The sequence below is a fragment of the Salvelinus sp. IW2-2015 genome, linkage group LG35 (genome assembly GCF_002910315.2).
Source record: "Salvelinus sp. IW2-2015 linkage group LG35, ASM291031v2, whole genome shotgun sequence".
Lineage (NCBI taxonomy): Eukaryota > Metazoa > Chordata > Actinopteri > Salmoniformes > Salmonidae > Salvelinus > Salvelinus sp. IW2-2015.
This window is the reverse complement of record NC_036874.1, coordinates 14,801,746-14,817,459: the sequence shown is the minus strand read 5'-3', so window position 1 is coordinate 14,817,459 and position 15,714 is coordinate 14,801,746. Positions and strand designations below refer to the sequence as shown.

Sequence of the window (15,714 nt, the reverse complement as noted above, 5' to 3'; positions counted from 1 at the left end):
ACCTGGTGTCCCAGGTCTAAATCAGTCCCTGAAAAGAAAATGCAGTGTAACTGGCTTTGAGGTCCAGAGTTAAGTTTGAGGGGTCTACGTGATACTATTACTGATGATATGACAAATGAGAAAATGTTACTCACACAAAGCAGCGCGGCATAGGACTGCAGGCGAGGCTAATAAAACTGAAAACCGCGGTTATCAGAATTTTGGGTACATTAGTCTGTAGAGCTTGCGAAATTTACATGTGGTTTATAACTTGACGTGGCTTACTGTGTGGTTACGATGGTTTACTTGAACATACATCAACCATCAAAGTTATGGCGAACAAATATCAACAAAACTAAGTCTTTCACAACCTTTATGTACAATACAAAACACCTAAAATGGAACTACAATGTAGATGGTGTTCAAAAAAGTAAAAAACAAAATTGTCTTTGTAGTGGGAATAGTCACGCTGTACAGTGTGGTATGATCTTTGTCCAGAAACCTCCATAGCCTAGTCAATTCGGTGGTAAAGACTGGGTAAACGAGAATACACTGCGACACACACGTTTTTCTCTACGTCACAAGCAGCACACATTTAAAGCAGATACATACACACATATGCTTTCTTTACTCCTGGTTGCAACGCTCAAACCCAAATACAGTACACTACATAATGAATCCAGCGTTCACATTCAATACATCCAGTGTATTTACAATTAAGGTCTGGACATAGGCTAGCCTTCAGCAATATACTAATTTATATTCAATGTTCTATTCCAAAAATATAATAACAAAATAATTTTTTGTAAAGTAACTTCTTTCTGGCATTGAGCACTTGTGTTGAACGTAAGCAGTCAGATATGGGAGGGGGAAGAAATCAACCACACTACTGATCTTAAGTTAATGTCCTGAGAATAGAGAGTACTGAGACCTGTTACTGCAGGTTAAAGCAGGTTTTTATGACCGCCAAAGAGACCACAAAGACTTCTCCTACCACTTTTTTTATTTGTTCCGTTAACACTGAAAGCTGCTTAACGCAACACGCCATCTGTGCAGTTCATTGTTCCATCCGTGTTAAGGAGATGGCCAACAGGTGGTAGGCATCAGTGAGAATATTATTTTCCAAAAATACACTTGACTGGATAATCCATGGCCCTGTCAGAATACTTGAAAGCACGCACATTTCCTTCCGCGTTTCCCTGAGGTAAGCACATATTTACTAAGCAAAATCCTACTATTTTCAACAATCTAACCAATTAAGCTCTGTAATTACTTCAAGAAGGAAAGTAGGACGGAAGGACGCATGTCGCAACTATTCGAAAAGGCTCAGAGATCTTGCATTCACTTGTCCAGGCCCTCGTCATCTTCCTCCGCCCTGGCGTCCACCTCGGCTGTGTCGGAGAACTCATGCAGCAGGACGTACTCGCGGCTACTGAAGCCAAACTTGAGCACGTCCTTCTCCTTGAGCTCGTAGTAGCGCTGCGCCTCGATGCGCTGGTTGTTCAGGTAGGTGCCATTGCCCGAACCTAGGTCAATGATGTAGGGCTTCACCCGCCGCCCGCCAGTTCCATCCGAACGCGTGAACTCCACCAACCTGGAAATCAGCAGACACAGAAAGAACTACATTACCCAGATGTTGAGTGTCCCGACCTAGAGATTGAAATCACATAAACCCAACAGAACTACATTAACCAGATGTCATAAGTGTCAGACCTCAACAAAATGTTGGGAAATTATGTAAGTGGGAAAATGGCATAATTTCAAAACAGAGACCATTTCAAAGGATTAGCAGCTAAACTTATGTCATCCCGAGGGCCTGATTTGAGCAACCAAGTGATTGTCAGATCTCACCTGTACTGGAACACAGCGTGCTGTTTGGAGCAGGAGGGGTGGTCGATGGGAATATCAGCAATCTTCCTCTGCCGCCCCATCAGGTAGGCACTCTGCCTGTGCACGTACATGACCGGAAGCTGCTCATCGTTCTTGAAGGGGTACAGTCGCCACCTGCGCTTGGGGATGCGAGCCTCGGGGGGCTCGTTGTACTTGATCACTTCCCCCCTGAACGTGTTGGTATCTTCCGTGAGCGCACCAGACAGTTCAAAGTTGGGCTTCTCTTTATCGACTGGGGGGCTTTCATTGCCCTCGCCCCCCTCTTGGGTACCATGTCCGAAAGCTTGTCCCTCACCATTGTTCTCCTCAAACCGGTGCCGGTTGTCCCGTCGTTGATTGTCGTGCTGCTGTCTCTCTGCCTGCTGCTCCTGGAAGGAGCGGGACTCTCGCTCTCTGGGCCTGTCCCCACCTCCACCCCGCTCTCTCTCTCCTCGTTTTCTCTCCCTGGGTCTGTCAGAATCTCCGGGTCCGTCAGCCTGCTCCCACCTACTTCGCCGCACTGGTGGCTCCGAGGGCTCTGGCTTGTCGTTGCGGTCGCGCCTTCTATGGTCATCGGCACCTCGGTCAGCACCGCGGTGGTCACCCTGCTCCTGTTGGGGAGACAGTGGGACAGGAATATTAGCATAACTCCCAAGTCAAGCACCGGGTCAAAATTAGTTGGAAAAGTGTTATTTTTTAAAGAACATATTTGCTGCATTGAAAGTTTTACATGAATGCATTTCCCCCAATTGTTACATTTACTCATAAGTAGTGATAGAATCACCCGCTTTATTTTGACATCGGCACCGCGGGGAGGGCTTCGGCTCCTGCCGGTGTTTTTGGGCGATCTGTCTCGTCTTCCCAACGCCCTTCTACCTGGCGAATGACCTTTTGCCCTGGGTGGCGATCTAGTCAATCAAATCAACAAGGAAAGTCTTTAAAACCAATAGCTAATTTAACACCAAGGCTAACTAGCTACAACGGACAGCTCCTAGCTTCTCTCAGCGACATCTGACAAATAATTCGTAATACGGGGTTCGACATACAGGATGGCCGCTGGCCTAGGGAGTCAATCATCCGTGTCAGTGGTCTGCTTGGGCCAGTGAAAAAATATATTGTAATAATGCTATTTTCAATCTGGGACATAGATTTGATGAAAAACTGAAATTCACAAAGCTGTTACTTCTTTATGCACATTATTTATAACACGCACCGCACACATAGCCGTTGAGAAGAAAATAATCTGTCGGGCAGCAAGAGGATGCAGCTTTCAACTGGTTGTCACAGAAGACGTTTCAACTTATGCCAACTTCCAGTAAAAGCTAAGGCAACAATGGGTATGCAAACCGGGTATTTAAAAAGTTTGGTCCGATGTCATGGTTAAATCTTTGTGATGCGCAATTCAGTCATCAGGCTCTGAATGAACATTTCTAAATGCTTTCCTAAAAAACCTTCCCAATTTGTTTTGCTAACTCTGGCATCACATTTAGGCCAAATGGTACAGTACAGAAACACCATTAGCCGAACTGTCTCTTGCTAGGTGCGCAATTTAATTGAAAGGCAACTACACCCTCCTCCAACATACATTTTTTTCCTGACCTCAAAAGCGGTCTCCTGATGTGGTTTAAGCATTGTTTGGGATTTAGAACATCACATTTTTATAATTTTCTATATATAAAAAGTGTGATTTTGAGGGTGAAACCCAGACAAAAATAGGAAAACCCAGAAACTGGGAAAATTGAATTTAGCAAAAGATATGATTTTATAGGGTCCTGCTGACTGTTAAAAATCACGAATAACACCCTTTGAGATTACGTTAAGGTTTTATAAACAATCAATGTAAATATTATATTGTCAAGTTAAAATGAAATTATTAGTGTATGGAGGGTAGGTTATTATAGGCTACTTGCTCAGCCTGCAAAATATGTATATAATCAACTGATATTTAAATTATGCGCGCATTATCCTTTTTCCTGTGAGATCTTGGCCCGGGACAGTGTATAATTTCTTCCATTTGGTCCAGTAGCTTTCAGTTGGCACTGGGCTGGTGTGCCACTGGCAAATTTACCATTTATAGCTCGTCTGATTAATCAGGCTGTAATACAGAATTGGTATATACAGCCTGAAACAAATGACCGCAAAATCATGTAAATGTTCCTTAAAAATGTCCCTTAAATCGAACCATATACCTACCGGCTCTCTAAAAAGTTGGGTAAAGAATACTTTGCTGTGGATATTTTCTCAAATTTGGAGAAGATGAAGGACAAACCACTCAGACAACCAGTAATGTTTAAATGTAATTTTATTCAACATTCTGGAGGCATGAGTTTCGGGCTGCGTACCAATTAACTGTGTATTACTGCCTGATTAATAAGACTAAACACATACAAGGCCCTCCCTCGTCCTTCGTTGGGCAAATCCGACCATGACTCCCTTCTCCTGCTTCCTGTTAACAAACCAAAGCTCAAAACAGGAAGTACCAGTGATGTGCTCAATATGGAGGTGATCGGAAGCAGACGAGAGGCTACAAGACTGTTTTGCTAGTACAGACACTCGTGATATGTGGCAGGGCTTGCAGATGATAAGGGATTAAAGGGAAACCCAGAGTTGCCCAGCGATGCAGAACTCCTAAACAAGCTAAATGCCTTTCATGCTCGCTTCAAGGAATAGAACACTGTGCCTTGCTTGAAAGCCCATTTTCCCGGATGACTGATATCCAATTCACATACCGCCCCAACAGATCCACAGATGATGCAATCTCAATTGCACTTCACAATGCCCTCTCCCACCTGGACAAGAGCAGAAATAACTATGCAAGAATGCTTTTCAGACTACAGCTCATCACCAAGCTAGGGGACCCAGTGACTGAACCCTTAACTCTGCAACTGGATCCTGGGTAGGCAACAACAATTGCCACGCTGACCATCAACACAGGTGCCACTCAGGGGTGTTTGCTTAGTCCCCTCCTGTACTCCCTGTTCACCCACGCAGCTGCATGACCACACGCGACTGCGCCCTCTGACCCTCAAAGTTCTACAACTGTACCATCGAGAGCATGACAGGCTGCATCACCGCTTGGTATGGCAAATGCACCGCCCTTGACCGCAAAGCACTTCAGAGGGTGGTGCGGACAGCCCAGTACATCACAGTCAGAGGAAGGCTAGAAAAATTGCGAAAGACTCAAGCCAGACTATTCACTCTGCTGCCGGCCGGAACATCGGCTCTCAGACCAACAGGCTCCGATACAGGCTCCAAGCCATAAGACTGCTCAATAGCCAGTTAATGGTACCAGAACTATCTGCATTGACCCTAAGCACACTCACTAGACTACATACACTATACTGACACTCCCACACAGACAATACAAACTACACATGCATAAACATTTACATTCATCATTTGCTGCTGCTCCTCTTTATTTTACTCATTATCTATCCTGATGCCTAGCGAAGTCACCGTCTTCATGTGCATATCTACCTCAAATAGCTCGTACCTATGCACATTGACCTGGTACTTGCTGTATATACTGTCAAATCAAAATCAAATAAAATGTTGTCACACGTGCCAAATACAACAGGTATATAGACCTTACCGTGAAATGCTTCATTACAAGCCCTTAACCAACAATGCAGTTAAGAAAACAGAGTTAAGAAAATATTTCCTAAATAAACGAAATATATAAAAATATATATTTTTTAAATTAACAAAACTCTGCATAATTGGGATGGGCTCGTAAGCAAGCATTTCGCGGTAAAGTCTCCAGTGCTTGTGACAATTTTATTTGAATTCTAGCTAGCTTAAATGAGCTAGCTAATTGAGGGAAAACTAGGCTGCATTCAGTCATTTACTTTGCACACTACCACCTAATAAGAACTAGGTACAATCCTGACACCGTGTTATTAACGTTTAGAAACGTCAATAATCATCACTTCCATAAGTCTTTCAAGACATGTGGAACTTATCAGCGAGAAATAAAATAAAAATACACTCAAACAGTTTTGCAGATCCATTCAGCTATGGTTACCTCCACCAGATGAAACCACACTCAACTACACTTAACGAATTATGTTTACACAGGTTTTGGGATGGAGCATGCTAGCTAGATAGCTAATTAGCACAGGTGGTCGGTCGCCTCGTCTTCAGAAACAAGCGCTTTAACGTGGAGATATTTCAGTGTGGGAACACTAACCTTAATCCAATCAAGGCGTGTATCAATTTAGCCTTTTGTTTTTCGAAAATTATTATTTATATGAAAAATAAGTACCGCCAGCGACGCGTGTTAATGTTCAGATTGAGCGTCGGTGCTCATAACAAAACTCCCCGTACAGAAGACAACGTTGTTCAATGACTTGTCTAATGTAATGGAACAAGAGTCGTGATCAAGGGCTAATTGAGGGTTAACGTTACACGACTAAAGCATAACAATAACGCCTACTAGTTAGCTAGCTAAATCGTTAGCTTAGTGGCTAGCTAGTTGCTATTATTGATGTGTAACATCATGGCCTTGCAACCCTACGGTGTAATTTGTGTTCGCTAACTACAATACCATACACCCATGAAATCAGGGTACCTGCTCGTTCGTCTCCTCTGCGGCGGTGGGCTTGGGCTGCCGTTGGACCCCGAACTCGAGCGCCGTGATCTCTGGGGCCTAGCAGGGCTGAGTTTCTCTTGTTTGATTTTCGTTTTTGAGTCCCGCACCGGGGATTCCACTCTTTTATGCCGTCTCTCTTTATCCATTATGAAACTTAACCAATAGTTGTAAATCGACTAAATAAAGTTCATAGCGAATACATATGTTTAAAAAGTGAACAACAAACCCCACTGTAAACGCTGAGAAAGTTCTCTATTGTGCGCAAGGAAACGAGTTTCCGCTTCCGGCAGAACGCTTTAAATATTTTTCACCGTGACTATGGACTAGTTCACTTTAGTTCCGTTGTAATATTGCAGACCTATTCTATCATCTTTTCAATAAGGTCATACACCTACACAATGTTATACTTAAATGTATGTACTTAATTTTCCTTCCCCATTTCATAGCGTCAAATGTTTGAAACAACTCTGAATCATGCCTTCGAGCAGCTCGGATAGGTTAGTGAGTAGCGCATGGAATTAAGTTGCCATGGTAAAAATAAACAATTAAACGTCTTCAATTCACATTTCAACAACACACATTCCTTGAGACATTACCTGCTACAACAAAACACTTTTTTATGTGTAGTGTAATCAAAGTATCACAATGATTCCTCCGGCTGATTCTCTGCTGAAATATGACAACCCAGTCTTGGTGAGCAGAAACACAGAAAAGAAGTCTCCAAAGGTAGGATAACGTTAAAACACGTTTTTAATGCTGGCTGCTAACGTTAGTTACAGTAGCTAAATGTATCCATATAGTGGTATCTAACATACATTAATTATGTCCACTGTCATTATTTTGAAATCAATGTCATGGCAATGTGCCTAGTGAACTGTGAGAGATGTCAATCAATTGTATTATTATTTTTTCAACAAATTGGCTGAAGATTGATGTTCTTCTAATCTAAATGATGTGTACTGCAAATTCAGGCACGGCCCCTGAAAGTGGCTCCACAACAGCCTGCCATGACTGGCCCTGTGCCACCTCCACCCAAACCCAAGACCCCCTCAGCTGATACCAACAAACAGCAAACCGAGGAGATCCTCAATGCCATCCTACCACCCAGGTATGACATGACACGGACACATCTTTACTGATAACACCCTTCTCCCTATTTTTTCCTCTTAGGGAAATTAACCAATATTCCCGGTTTCGCAAAACCTGAAATTTGGCAACCCTGTGTTAATCTCAGCTCTACCACTGTTACAGGGAATGGATGGAGACCAACCAGCTGTGGGTGCAGCAGGTGTCCAGCACGCCGTGTACCCGCATGGATGTGGTGCACCTACAGGAGCAGCTGGATCTGAAGCTGCAGCAGAGACAGGCCAGGGAGACGGGCATCTGCCCAGTCCGCAGGGAGCTCTACTCCCAGTGCTTCGGTAAGGAGAGAGAGGAAGGCGAGATGAGATGCATGGACGGTAGTAATAGTAGAAAAGTGTGTTGGATACAAATCCTAAAAGCCGGGCCAGTTTCCAAGAGGACCTAGATTAGGCTAGCCTCAAGCTGGTTCTGAACTAAAAAGCAATTTCACTGGGTTTAATCTGTGTCCGGGAAACTGGTTCTAAAAAATGTTGCATTGTGAGTTTGTGTTAAACTCTAAGCCATTGATTGCCTGTAGATGAGTTGATCAGACAGGTAACCATCAACTGTGCTGAGAGAGGACTGCTGTTGTTGCGTGTGAGAGACGAAATCCGTATGACCATTGCTGCTTACCAGACACTGTACGAGAGCAGTGTGGCCTTTGGCATGAGAAAAGCTCTGCAGGCTGAGCAGGGCAAGTCTGACATGGAGAAGAGGGTAAGGAAATGGTTCACACACAAACATTTTACACTTTTCAAAAAATAAATTTGCATTTTCCAACCTTTGCATAATTGTAGATTGACCTCTACATTTAGAATGCTTGACCTGTCTGCAGTGTCACTGGAAAACTTTTCAAGCAACCAAGCTAGTGTAGACCAGCAGAGGGAGCCATCTTCCTAGCCCTCATGGCTGCATTTACACAGGTAGCCTAATTCTGATCTTTTTTCCACTAATTGTGTCTTTTGATCAATCACATATAATCCTTTCACAGATCTTTTTCAGAGTTGATCTGATTGGTTAAAAGATCAAATTAGTGAAAATAAATATTAGAATTAGGCTGCCTGTCTAAACCCAGCCCATGACGTCAGAGAACGCTCAGCTTTTACCACTTCATCTTACAGATAAAGCTAAAGATAGTAAATGAGGAGAAACAATCCAAGTGAATGGACTGCTGCACCATTGAATGATTAAAAACCTTTATTACCCCAAAGAGAATTTGATTTGCATCTACTTGTGTAGATCTCCGATTTGGAGAACGAGAAGAGGGACCTGGAGAGACAGGTTAACGAGCAGAAGGCCAAGTGTGAGGCCATTGAGAAGAGGGAGACTGAGAGACGGCAGGTGGAGGAGAAGAAACACACAGAGGAGATTCAGTTCCTGAAGAGAACCAACCAGCAGCTCAAGGTAAAGGCGCTCAGTCATCATCGCTGTGCGGTCCTGCCAACTCCTATGGGCATTGTCGTGCCAAATAAGAAAGGCAGGATTTTCCTGAAGTCTTTGAAATGAAATCAATAATTTGATGTCATTTGAAATATACATGCAACATCAAAAGTGTTGGTACCAGCTGAAATTATCCCAGAAACTTTTCACATGCACAAAAATATTACATCCCTGTTAGTTTGCCAAGATAATCCATGCACGTGACAGGTGTGGCATATCAAGAAGCTGATTAAACAGCATAATTTAAACAGGTGCACCTTGTGCTCGGGACAATAAAAGACCACAAGCTCCCTCAACATTTTTGAGGGAGCGTGCAATTGGCATGCTGACTGCAAGAATGTCCACCAGAGCTGTTGCCAGAGAATTTAATGTATATTTCTCTACCATAAGCCACCTCCAACAATTTAGAGAACTTGGCAGTACGTCCAACCGGCCTCACAACCGTAGACCACGTGTAACCACGCCAGCCCAGGACCTCCACATCCGGCTTCTTCACCTGCGGGATCTTCTGAATCCAGCAAACCGGACAGCTGATGAAACTGTGGGTTTGCACAACTTTAGAATTTCTGCACAAACAGTCAGTTTATCTGCGTGTTCATTGTCCTCACCAAGGTCTTGACCTGACTGCAGTTCGGCGTCGTAACGGACTTCAGGGGGAAAATGCTCACCTTTGATGGCCACTGGAACGCTGGAGAAGGGTGTGCTTCACGGATGAATCCCAGTTTCAAACTGTACCACAGGCATTGAAGAGTGGGACAACATTCCACAGGCCACAGTCAACAGCCTGATCATCTCTACGCGAAGGAGATGTCGTGCTGCATAAGTCCAATGGTGGTCACACCAGATACTGACTGGTTTTCTGATCCACGCCCCTACCTTTAAAAAAATATATCTGTGACCAACAGATGCATATCTGTTTTCCCAGTCATGTGAAATCCATAGATTAGGTCCTAATGAATTTATTTAGATTGACTGACTAAAAAAAATATATATACTGTATATTAAACCTTTATCAGGTAAGCTAGTTGAGAACAAGTTCTCATTTACAACTGCGACCTGGCCAAGATAAAGCAAAGCAGTGCGACAGAAACAACAGAGTTACACATGGAATAAACATGCGTACAGTCAATAACACAATAGAAAAAAAAGAACGTCTATATACAGTGTGTGCAAATGGCATGAGGAGGTAAGGCAATAAATAGGCCATAGTAGCAAAGTAATTACAATTTAGCAGATTAACACTGGAGTGATAGATGAGCAGATGGTGTGTAAGTAGTGATACTGGTGTGCAAAAGAGCAACAAAACAATATGGGGGATGAGGTAGGTAGATTGGGTGGGCTATTTACAGATGGACTATGCACAGCTGCAGCGATCGGTTAGCTGATGTTTAAAGTTAGTGAGGGAAATGTAAGTCTCCAGCTTCAGCGATTTTTGCAATTCGTTCCAGTCACTGGCAGCAGAGAACTGGAAGGAAAGGTGGCCAAAGGAGGTGTTGGCTTTGGGGTTGACCAGTAAGGTATACCTGCTGGAGCGCGTGCTACGGGTGGGTGTTGTTATCGTGACCAGTGAGCTAAGGCAGAGCTTTACCTAGCATAGACTTATAGATGACCTGGAGCCAGTGGGTCTGGCGACGAATATGTAGCGAGGGCCAGGTGACTAGAGCATACAGGTCGCAGTGATGGGTGGTATAAGGCGCTTTGGTAACAAAACGGATGGCACTGTGATAGACTACATCCAATTTGCTGAGTAGAGTATTGGAAGCTGTTTTGTAGATGATGTCGCCGAAGTCAAGGATCGGTAGGTTAGTCAGTTTTACTAGGGTAAGTTTGGCGGCGTGAGTGAAAGAGGCTTTGTTGCGAAATAGAAAGCCGATTCTAGATTTGATTTTGGTTTGGAGATGTTTGATATGAGTCTGGAAGGAGAGTTTACAGTCTAGCCAGACACCTAGGTATTTGTAGTTGTCCACGTATTCTAGGTCAGAACCGTCCAGAGTAGTGATGCTAGTCGGGCGGGCGGGTGCGGGCAGCGAATGGTTGAAAAGCATGCATTTGGTTGTACTAGCGTTAAAGAGCAGTTGGAGGCCACGGAAGGAGTGTTGTATGGCATTGAAGCTCGTTTGGAGGTTAGTTAAGTGTCCAAAGAAGGGCCAGATGTATACAGAATGGTGTCGTCTGCGTAGAGGTGGATCAGGGAATCACCTGCAGCAAGAGAGACATCGTTGATATATACAGAGAAAAGAGTCGGCCCGAGAAGTGAACCCTGTGGTACCCCCATAGAGACTGCCAACAATATTTGAAATTGTTGAATATTGCGTTTATACTTTTGTTTAGTGTCTTTCGGAAAGTATTCAGAACCCTTGACTTTTTCCACATTTGGTAGGTTACAGCCTTATTCTAAAATCGTTTCCCCCCCTCAATCTACACACAATACCCCATAATGACAAAGCAAAAAAACAGATTTTTAGAAATGTTTGCTAATTTATATAAAAAAATTATAACATTTACTTCAGTATTCAGACCCTTTATGCAGTACTTTGTTGAAGCACCTTTGGCAGCGATTACAGCCTCAAGTCTTCTTGGGTATGACGCTACAAGCTAGGCACATTTTTATTTGGGGAGTTTCTCCCATTCTTCTCTGGAGATTCTCTCAAGCTCTGTCAGGTTGGATGGGGAGCGTTGCTGCACAACTATTTTCAGGTCTCTCCAGAGATGTTCGATCGGCTGGGCCACTCAAGGACATTGAGACTTGTTTGGCATTCGCCAAATCCAGGTTTGTCTGTTGAAGTGTGATTCATCACTCCAGAGAACGCTTTTCCACTGCTTGAGAGCCCAATGGCGGCGAGCTTTACACCACTCCAGCCGATGCTGCTTGGCCATGGAAACCCATTTCATGAAGCTCCCGTTGAACAGTTCTTGTGCTGACGTTGCTTCCAGAGGCAGTTTGGAACTCGGTAGGGAGTTCCAAACTACGCGCGTCAGCACTCGGCAGTCCCGTTCTGTGAGCTTGTGTGTCCTACCACTTCGTGGCTGAACCGTTGTTGCTCCTGGATGTTTCTACTTCACAATAACAGCACTTACAGTTGACCGTGGCTCTAGCAGGGCAGAAATTTGACAAATTGACTTCTTGGAAAGGTGGTATCCTATGACGGTGCCACATTGAAAGTCACTGAATTCTTCAGTAAGGGCATTCTACTGCCAATGTTTGTGTATGGAGATTGCATGGCTGTGTACTCAAATGTATACACCTACCAGCAAAGGGTATGGCTGAACTAGCCAAATACAAAAGTATGTGGACATCCCTTCAAATTGGTGTATGTATATTTGATAGATATTTTTAACATTTCAATTTCTTATCCTTTACAGGCCCAGCTGGAGGGGATCATTGCCCCCAAAAAGTGACTCCTTCATTCCACAAGTGATCTATAACCGGCAGATTTCAGATGGTCCAACACAGCATTATGTAATAAAAGTCTACTTCATAACCATAAAGCCTTGCATTACTATAGCAGAATAAAATAAAAAAAATGAAATAATTTGTTCATATTCTTTATTTTATGGTATGACATGTATATTTGGATAAATATTGTTACTTTATGTTTTTTTTATTCAAAAGTGCAGTACATAACCTGGGTGCCAGTGTTTCTGCTCTCTAGCCAACTCCTTATGGAATTGTCATGCCAAATTTGACAGTTAGCAAAATAATGAAAACAGACGGGCACCCAGGCTTTGCAGTACAAGTCTACTTTTTGGGGGGGATGACAGACCCATCCTTTCACTTTGCAGTGAAGCTCCATATGAGTTTAAGTAATAGTTTGACGAAAGTGATCATTGTCACTTCGCTGAAGGTCACTCAGGATCAGGTTAATGCATCAAGCGATTCACTTGATTAAGAGGTTAATCAAAACCTAATTCACTCAATGCCCCTTACCCAAATCACTTTCCATCAAGATACCAAGGGTAGGTACCAAGACGCCATAAAACAATTCATTACAATGACAGGGTCATTAAAATAAATATTTATTAGTCTCTTGGACCCCAGACTAGCGCTTCAATCTCTTGGCTTTCTTGCCCTCACTGGGCACCGTAGGCATCTTTCTGTTCTTGTTCTTGTTCTTGATGTTGTGTGTTTCGTAATAGCGCGTTCCAACTTTCTTCACCTTCTGAGCACGATCCGCTGCTCTCCTCTGCAGAGGAGGGGGGGGGGGGGAGAAAGACAAATGAGGGCGATTTAAACCTGAGGAAGAACAGTGCTTTCCTTCATTCCATTAACAATAGCGGTAGGGGAGCAGCCATCCATCGGAGGCATCCAGTCTAGATAGATAGGCCTGTTTGATGTCAAACACGCAGTACCTGCTTGGATGTTAGACTTCTGTTTGGACGCGTGGGCTCCTCTGCCTCATCGGTTTTCCTCTTCTTGCCAACCTGTGTTACAGCTGAGGAACAAAATGTTGGCCAGTAAGTGGATGAGCCGTAGGCATGGAATTCCTAAAACAATTAATAGGACATTCCCATTCTATTTATATGGTTTGATTGCTTGTTTGGTTTCAGTTTGACAGTGGTCTTTGGCCAAATACCTACTCTAATTATACATTTTATCTGCTGCTATCCATGAAGACTTGTATAAAGTCTGTACTTTGTGTAAAGGAAAGTGCATATTTTGCTAGAAGGCCCTTGTATTCTTTGATGGAATACATTTGCCGGGTTAAAAGAAAATAAATCCCATGACTGAAACTTAAGTTGATCTCAGATCAAATGTCTGCGGAGAGAAGTGAACCTCCCCTTTCATGTAAAAAATGAATAATAATCATGACCATTATGTTTTTAGGGAAAGAGGATCATTTTGTACATGTATTAAACTGCAAGTTTGACCAATTCCAGTCCTTTTCAATTGGAAAAAGAATCCATATGACAGAAATACATGACAGAACTTTAACCCCTGCATTTGGGATGTCAGATAAGCCCACAAAGGAAAATCACAAATAAGTTGAAATTAAGTTGTTACCTTTAGGTTGAAGTTTATTCGCCGCCTGCTTCACTTTCATGTCTGTGAGCACTTTGTCAGAGAGTGCCTTCGGAATCCTGTCCAAACAGTAGAAAGAGTCGTCACATACAACCTCATTACTCCCTACACATCCAGACAGTTTAGTCCTGTTGGAATTCGCTGAGCCGACAATGGAAAGCATATTGGCCGCAGACAACTCTTTTCTCTCCATATCCCCGGATTTCTACCGCAAGCTCTGGACATTTACACCTGGATCTTGCAGCTAACTAGCTGCTATCCGAGTGACTATTGGCTAACGTCGATTCCGGAGCAAACACCAATTATCCCGGAGCTAGCCAGCTGAAGAGTTCCATCAGCCACTCCTGGGCTACAATCACCTATCCGGACCCGTTTTACTGCCGATGCGGAGCACCACCGGGCTTTCACGACTGGAATACCGACGTTATCTGCCCGAGGGAGTTATTCAACTGGCCCCTCCATCGCGACGTAACCTGAACGCCCATCTTCTAACTGCGGTCCGCTAATCGTTAGCTGTCTTGAGCATATCGGCTGCTATCTGAACAGGTCTATCGAACAATCTTCTTGGGCCACTATAACTATTTTGACAATTGGATTGGTCCCCTCTACCACACGGAACCCCACTAATCTACCGACGGAAACGCACGGGGTGGCTAAAAACAGACCTACATCTTCTGCTAGCTTGCTACCCATGGCTCGGCTAGCTTTCTGAATCACCGTGACCCCAACCAACCTCACTACTCACTGGACCCTTATGATCACTTGGCTAAGCATGCCTCTCCTTAATGTCAATATGCCTTGTCCATTGCTGTTCTGGTTAGTGTTTATTGGCTTATTTCACTGTAGAGCCTCTAGCGCTGCTCATTATACCTTTTCCAACCCTTCAGTTCACCCACCCACACATGCGATGACATCACCTGGTTTCAATGATGTTTCTAGAAACAATATCTCTTTCATCATCACTCAATACCTAGGTTTACCTCCACTGTATTCACATCCTACCATACCTTTGTCTGTACACTATACCTTGAATCTTTTTTATCGCCTCATAGCTTTTAGCCGTACCCTTATCCTACTCCTCCTCTGTTCCACTGGTGATGTAGAGGTGAATCCAGGCTCTGCAGTGCCTAGCTCCACTCCCATTCCCCAGGTGCTCTCATTTGATGACTGAAGTAACCGTAAAAGCCTTGGTTTAATGCATGTTAACATCAGAAGCCCCCTCCCTAAGTTTGTTTTATTCACTGCTTTAGCACACTCTGCCAACCCGGATGTCTTAGCCGTGTCTGAATCCTGGCTTAGGAAGGCCACCAATAACTCTGAAATCTCCATCCCTAACTACAACATTTTCAGACAAGATAGAACGGCCAAAGGGGGCGGTATTACAATCTACTGCAGAGATAGCCTGCAGAGTTCTGTCCTACTATCCAGGTCTGTACCCAAACAATTTGCTAAAAACAAGTCTCTCACCGTTGCCGCCTGCTATAGACCACCCTCTGCCCCCAGCTGTGCTCTGGACACCATATGTGAACTGATTGCCCCCCATCTATCTTCAGAGCTCGTGCTGCAAGGTGATCTAAACTGTGACATGCTTAACACCCCGGCAATCCTACAATCTAAGCTTGATGCCCTCAATCTCACACAAATTATCAATGAACCTACCAGGTACAACCCCAAAGCCGTAAACACGGGCACC

The 15,714-nt window shown here is 43.8% G+C and overlaps 3 protein-coding genes across 5 annotated transcripts in view; 1 reads left to right on the top strand and 2 right to left on the bottom strand.

Annotated features, from left to right (window-relative positions):
* Positions 1-335: 335 nt before the first annotated feature.
* On the bottom strand, positions 336-6,719 carry LOC111959175 (smad nuclear-interacting protein 1). The gene is made up of 4 exons (XM_023980655.3): positions 6,419-6,719; positions 2,633-2,756; positions 1,831-2,459; positions 336-1,573 (listed from the first exon to the last, which is right to left on the bottom strand). Exons 1-4 carry the CDS (start codon positions 6,583-6,585, stop codon positions 1,321-1,323), a joined length of 1,173 nt encoding a protein of 390 aa, XP_023836423.1. The 5' UTR covers positions 6,586-6,719; the 3' UTR covers positions 336-1,320.
* Positions 6,720-6,776: 57 nt separating this feature from the next.
* dnali1 (dynein, axonemal, light intermediate chain 1) lies at positions 6,777-12,520 on the top strand. Of its 2 annotated transcripts, none has more exons than XM_023980657.2 (7): positions 6,777-6,936; positions 7,067-7,165; positions 7,411-7,547; positions 7,691-7,860; positions 8,100-8,278; positions 8,801-8,965; positions 12,365-12,520. In XM_023980657.2, exons 2-7 carry the CDS (start codon positions 7,085-7,087, stop codon positions 12,398-12,400), a joined length of 768 nt encoding a protein of 255 aa, XP_023836425.1. In that variant the 5' UTR covers positions 6,777-6,936; positions 7,067-7,084; the 3' UTR covers positions 12,401-12,520. The 2 variants fall into 2 exon arrangements, with proteins under 2 accessions (XP_023836425.1, XP_023836424.1); XM_023980656.2 differs by having other exon boundaries at positions 6,777-6,970.
* Positions 12,521-12,533: 13 nt separating this feature from the next.
* LOC111959174 (nucleolar GTP-binding protein 2) overlaps positions 12,534-15,714 on the bottom strand; it is a 40,363-nt gene continuing 37,182 nt past the window's right edge. For both annotated transcript variants that reach the window (XM_023980654.3, XM_070437471.1), the window contains 3 exons: positions 14,004-14,080; positions 13,352-13,434; positions 12,534-13,185 (listed from right to left, as the gene is read on the bottom strand). In XM_023980654.3, the coding sequence (XP_023836422.1) occupies positions 13,042-13,185; positions 13,352-13,434; positions 14,004-14,080 (304 nt within the window). In that variant the 3' untranslated portion in view covers positions 12,534-13,041. The remainder of the gene's footprint in view (positions 13,186-13,351; positions 13,435-14,003; positions 14,081-15,714) is intronic.

What these genes read in the sequence shown, in the direction of transcription:
- LOC111959175 (XM_023980655.3), bottom strand. Translation starts at nt 6,585, where the DNA reads ATGGATAAAGAGAGACGGCATAAAAGAGTGGAATCCCCGGTGCGGGAC. An exon ending in CCGATGTCAAAATAAAGCGG is followed by an intron (nt 2,460 to 2,632) that starts GTGATTCTATCA and finishes TCTCCCCAACAG; the next exon opens with GAGCAGGGTGACCACCGCGG. An exon ending in CACGCTGTGTTCCAGTACAG is followed by an intron (nt 1,574 to 1,830) that starts GTGAGATCTGAC and finishes GCTGATTTCCAG; the next exon opens with GTTGGTGGAGTTCACGCGTT.
- dnali1 (XM_023980656.2), top strand. An exon ending in GCTCTACTCCCAGTGCTTCG is followed by an intron (nt 7,861 to 8,099) that starts GTAAGGAGAGAG and finishes GATTGCCTGTAG; the next exon opens with ATGAGTTGATCAGACAGGTA. An exon ending in AGTCTGACATGGAGAAGAGG is followed by an intron (nt 8,279 to 8,800) that starts GTAAGGAAATGG and finishes CTACTTGTGTAG; the next exon opens with ATCTCCGATTTGGAGAACGA.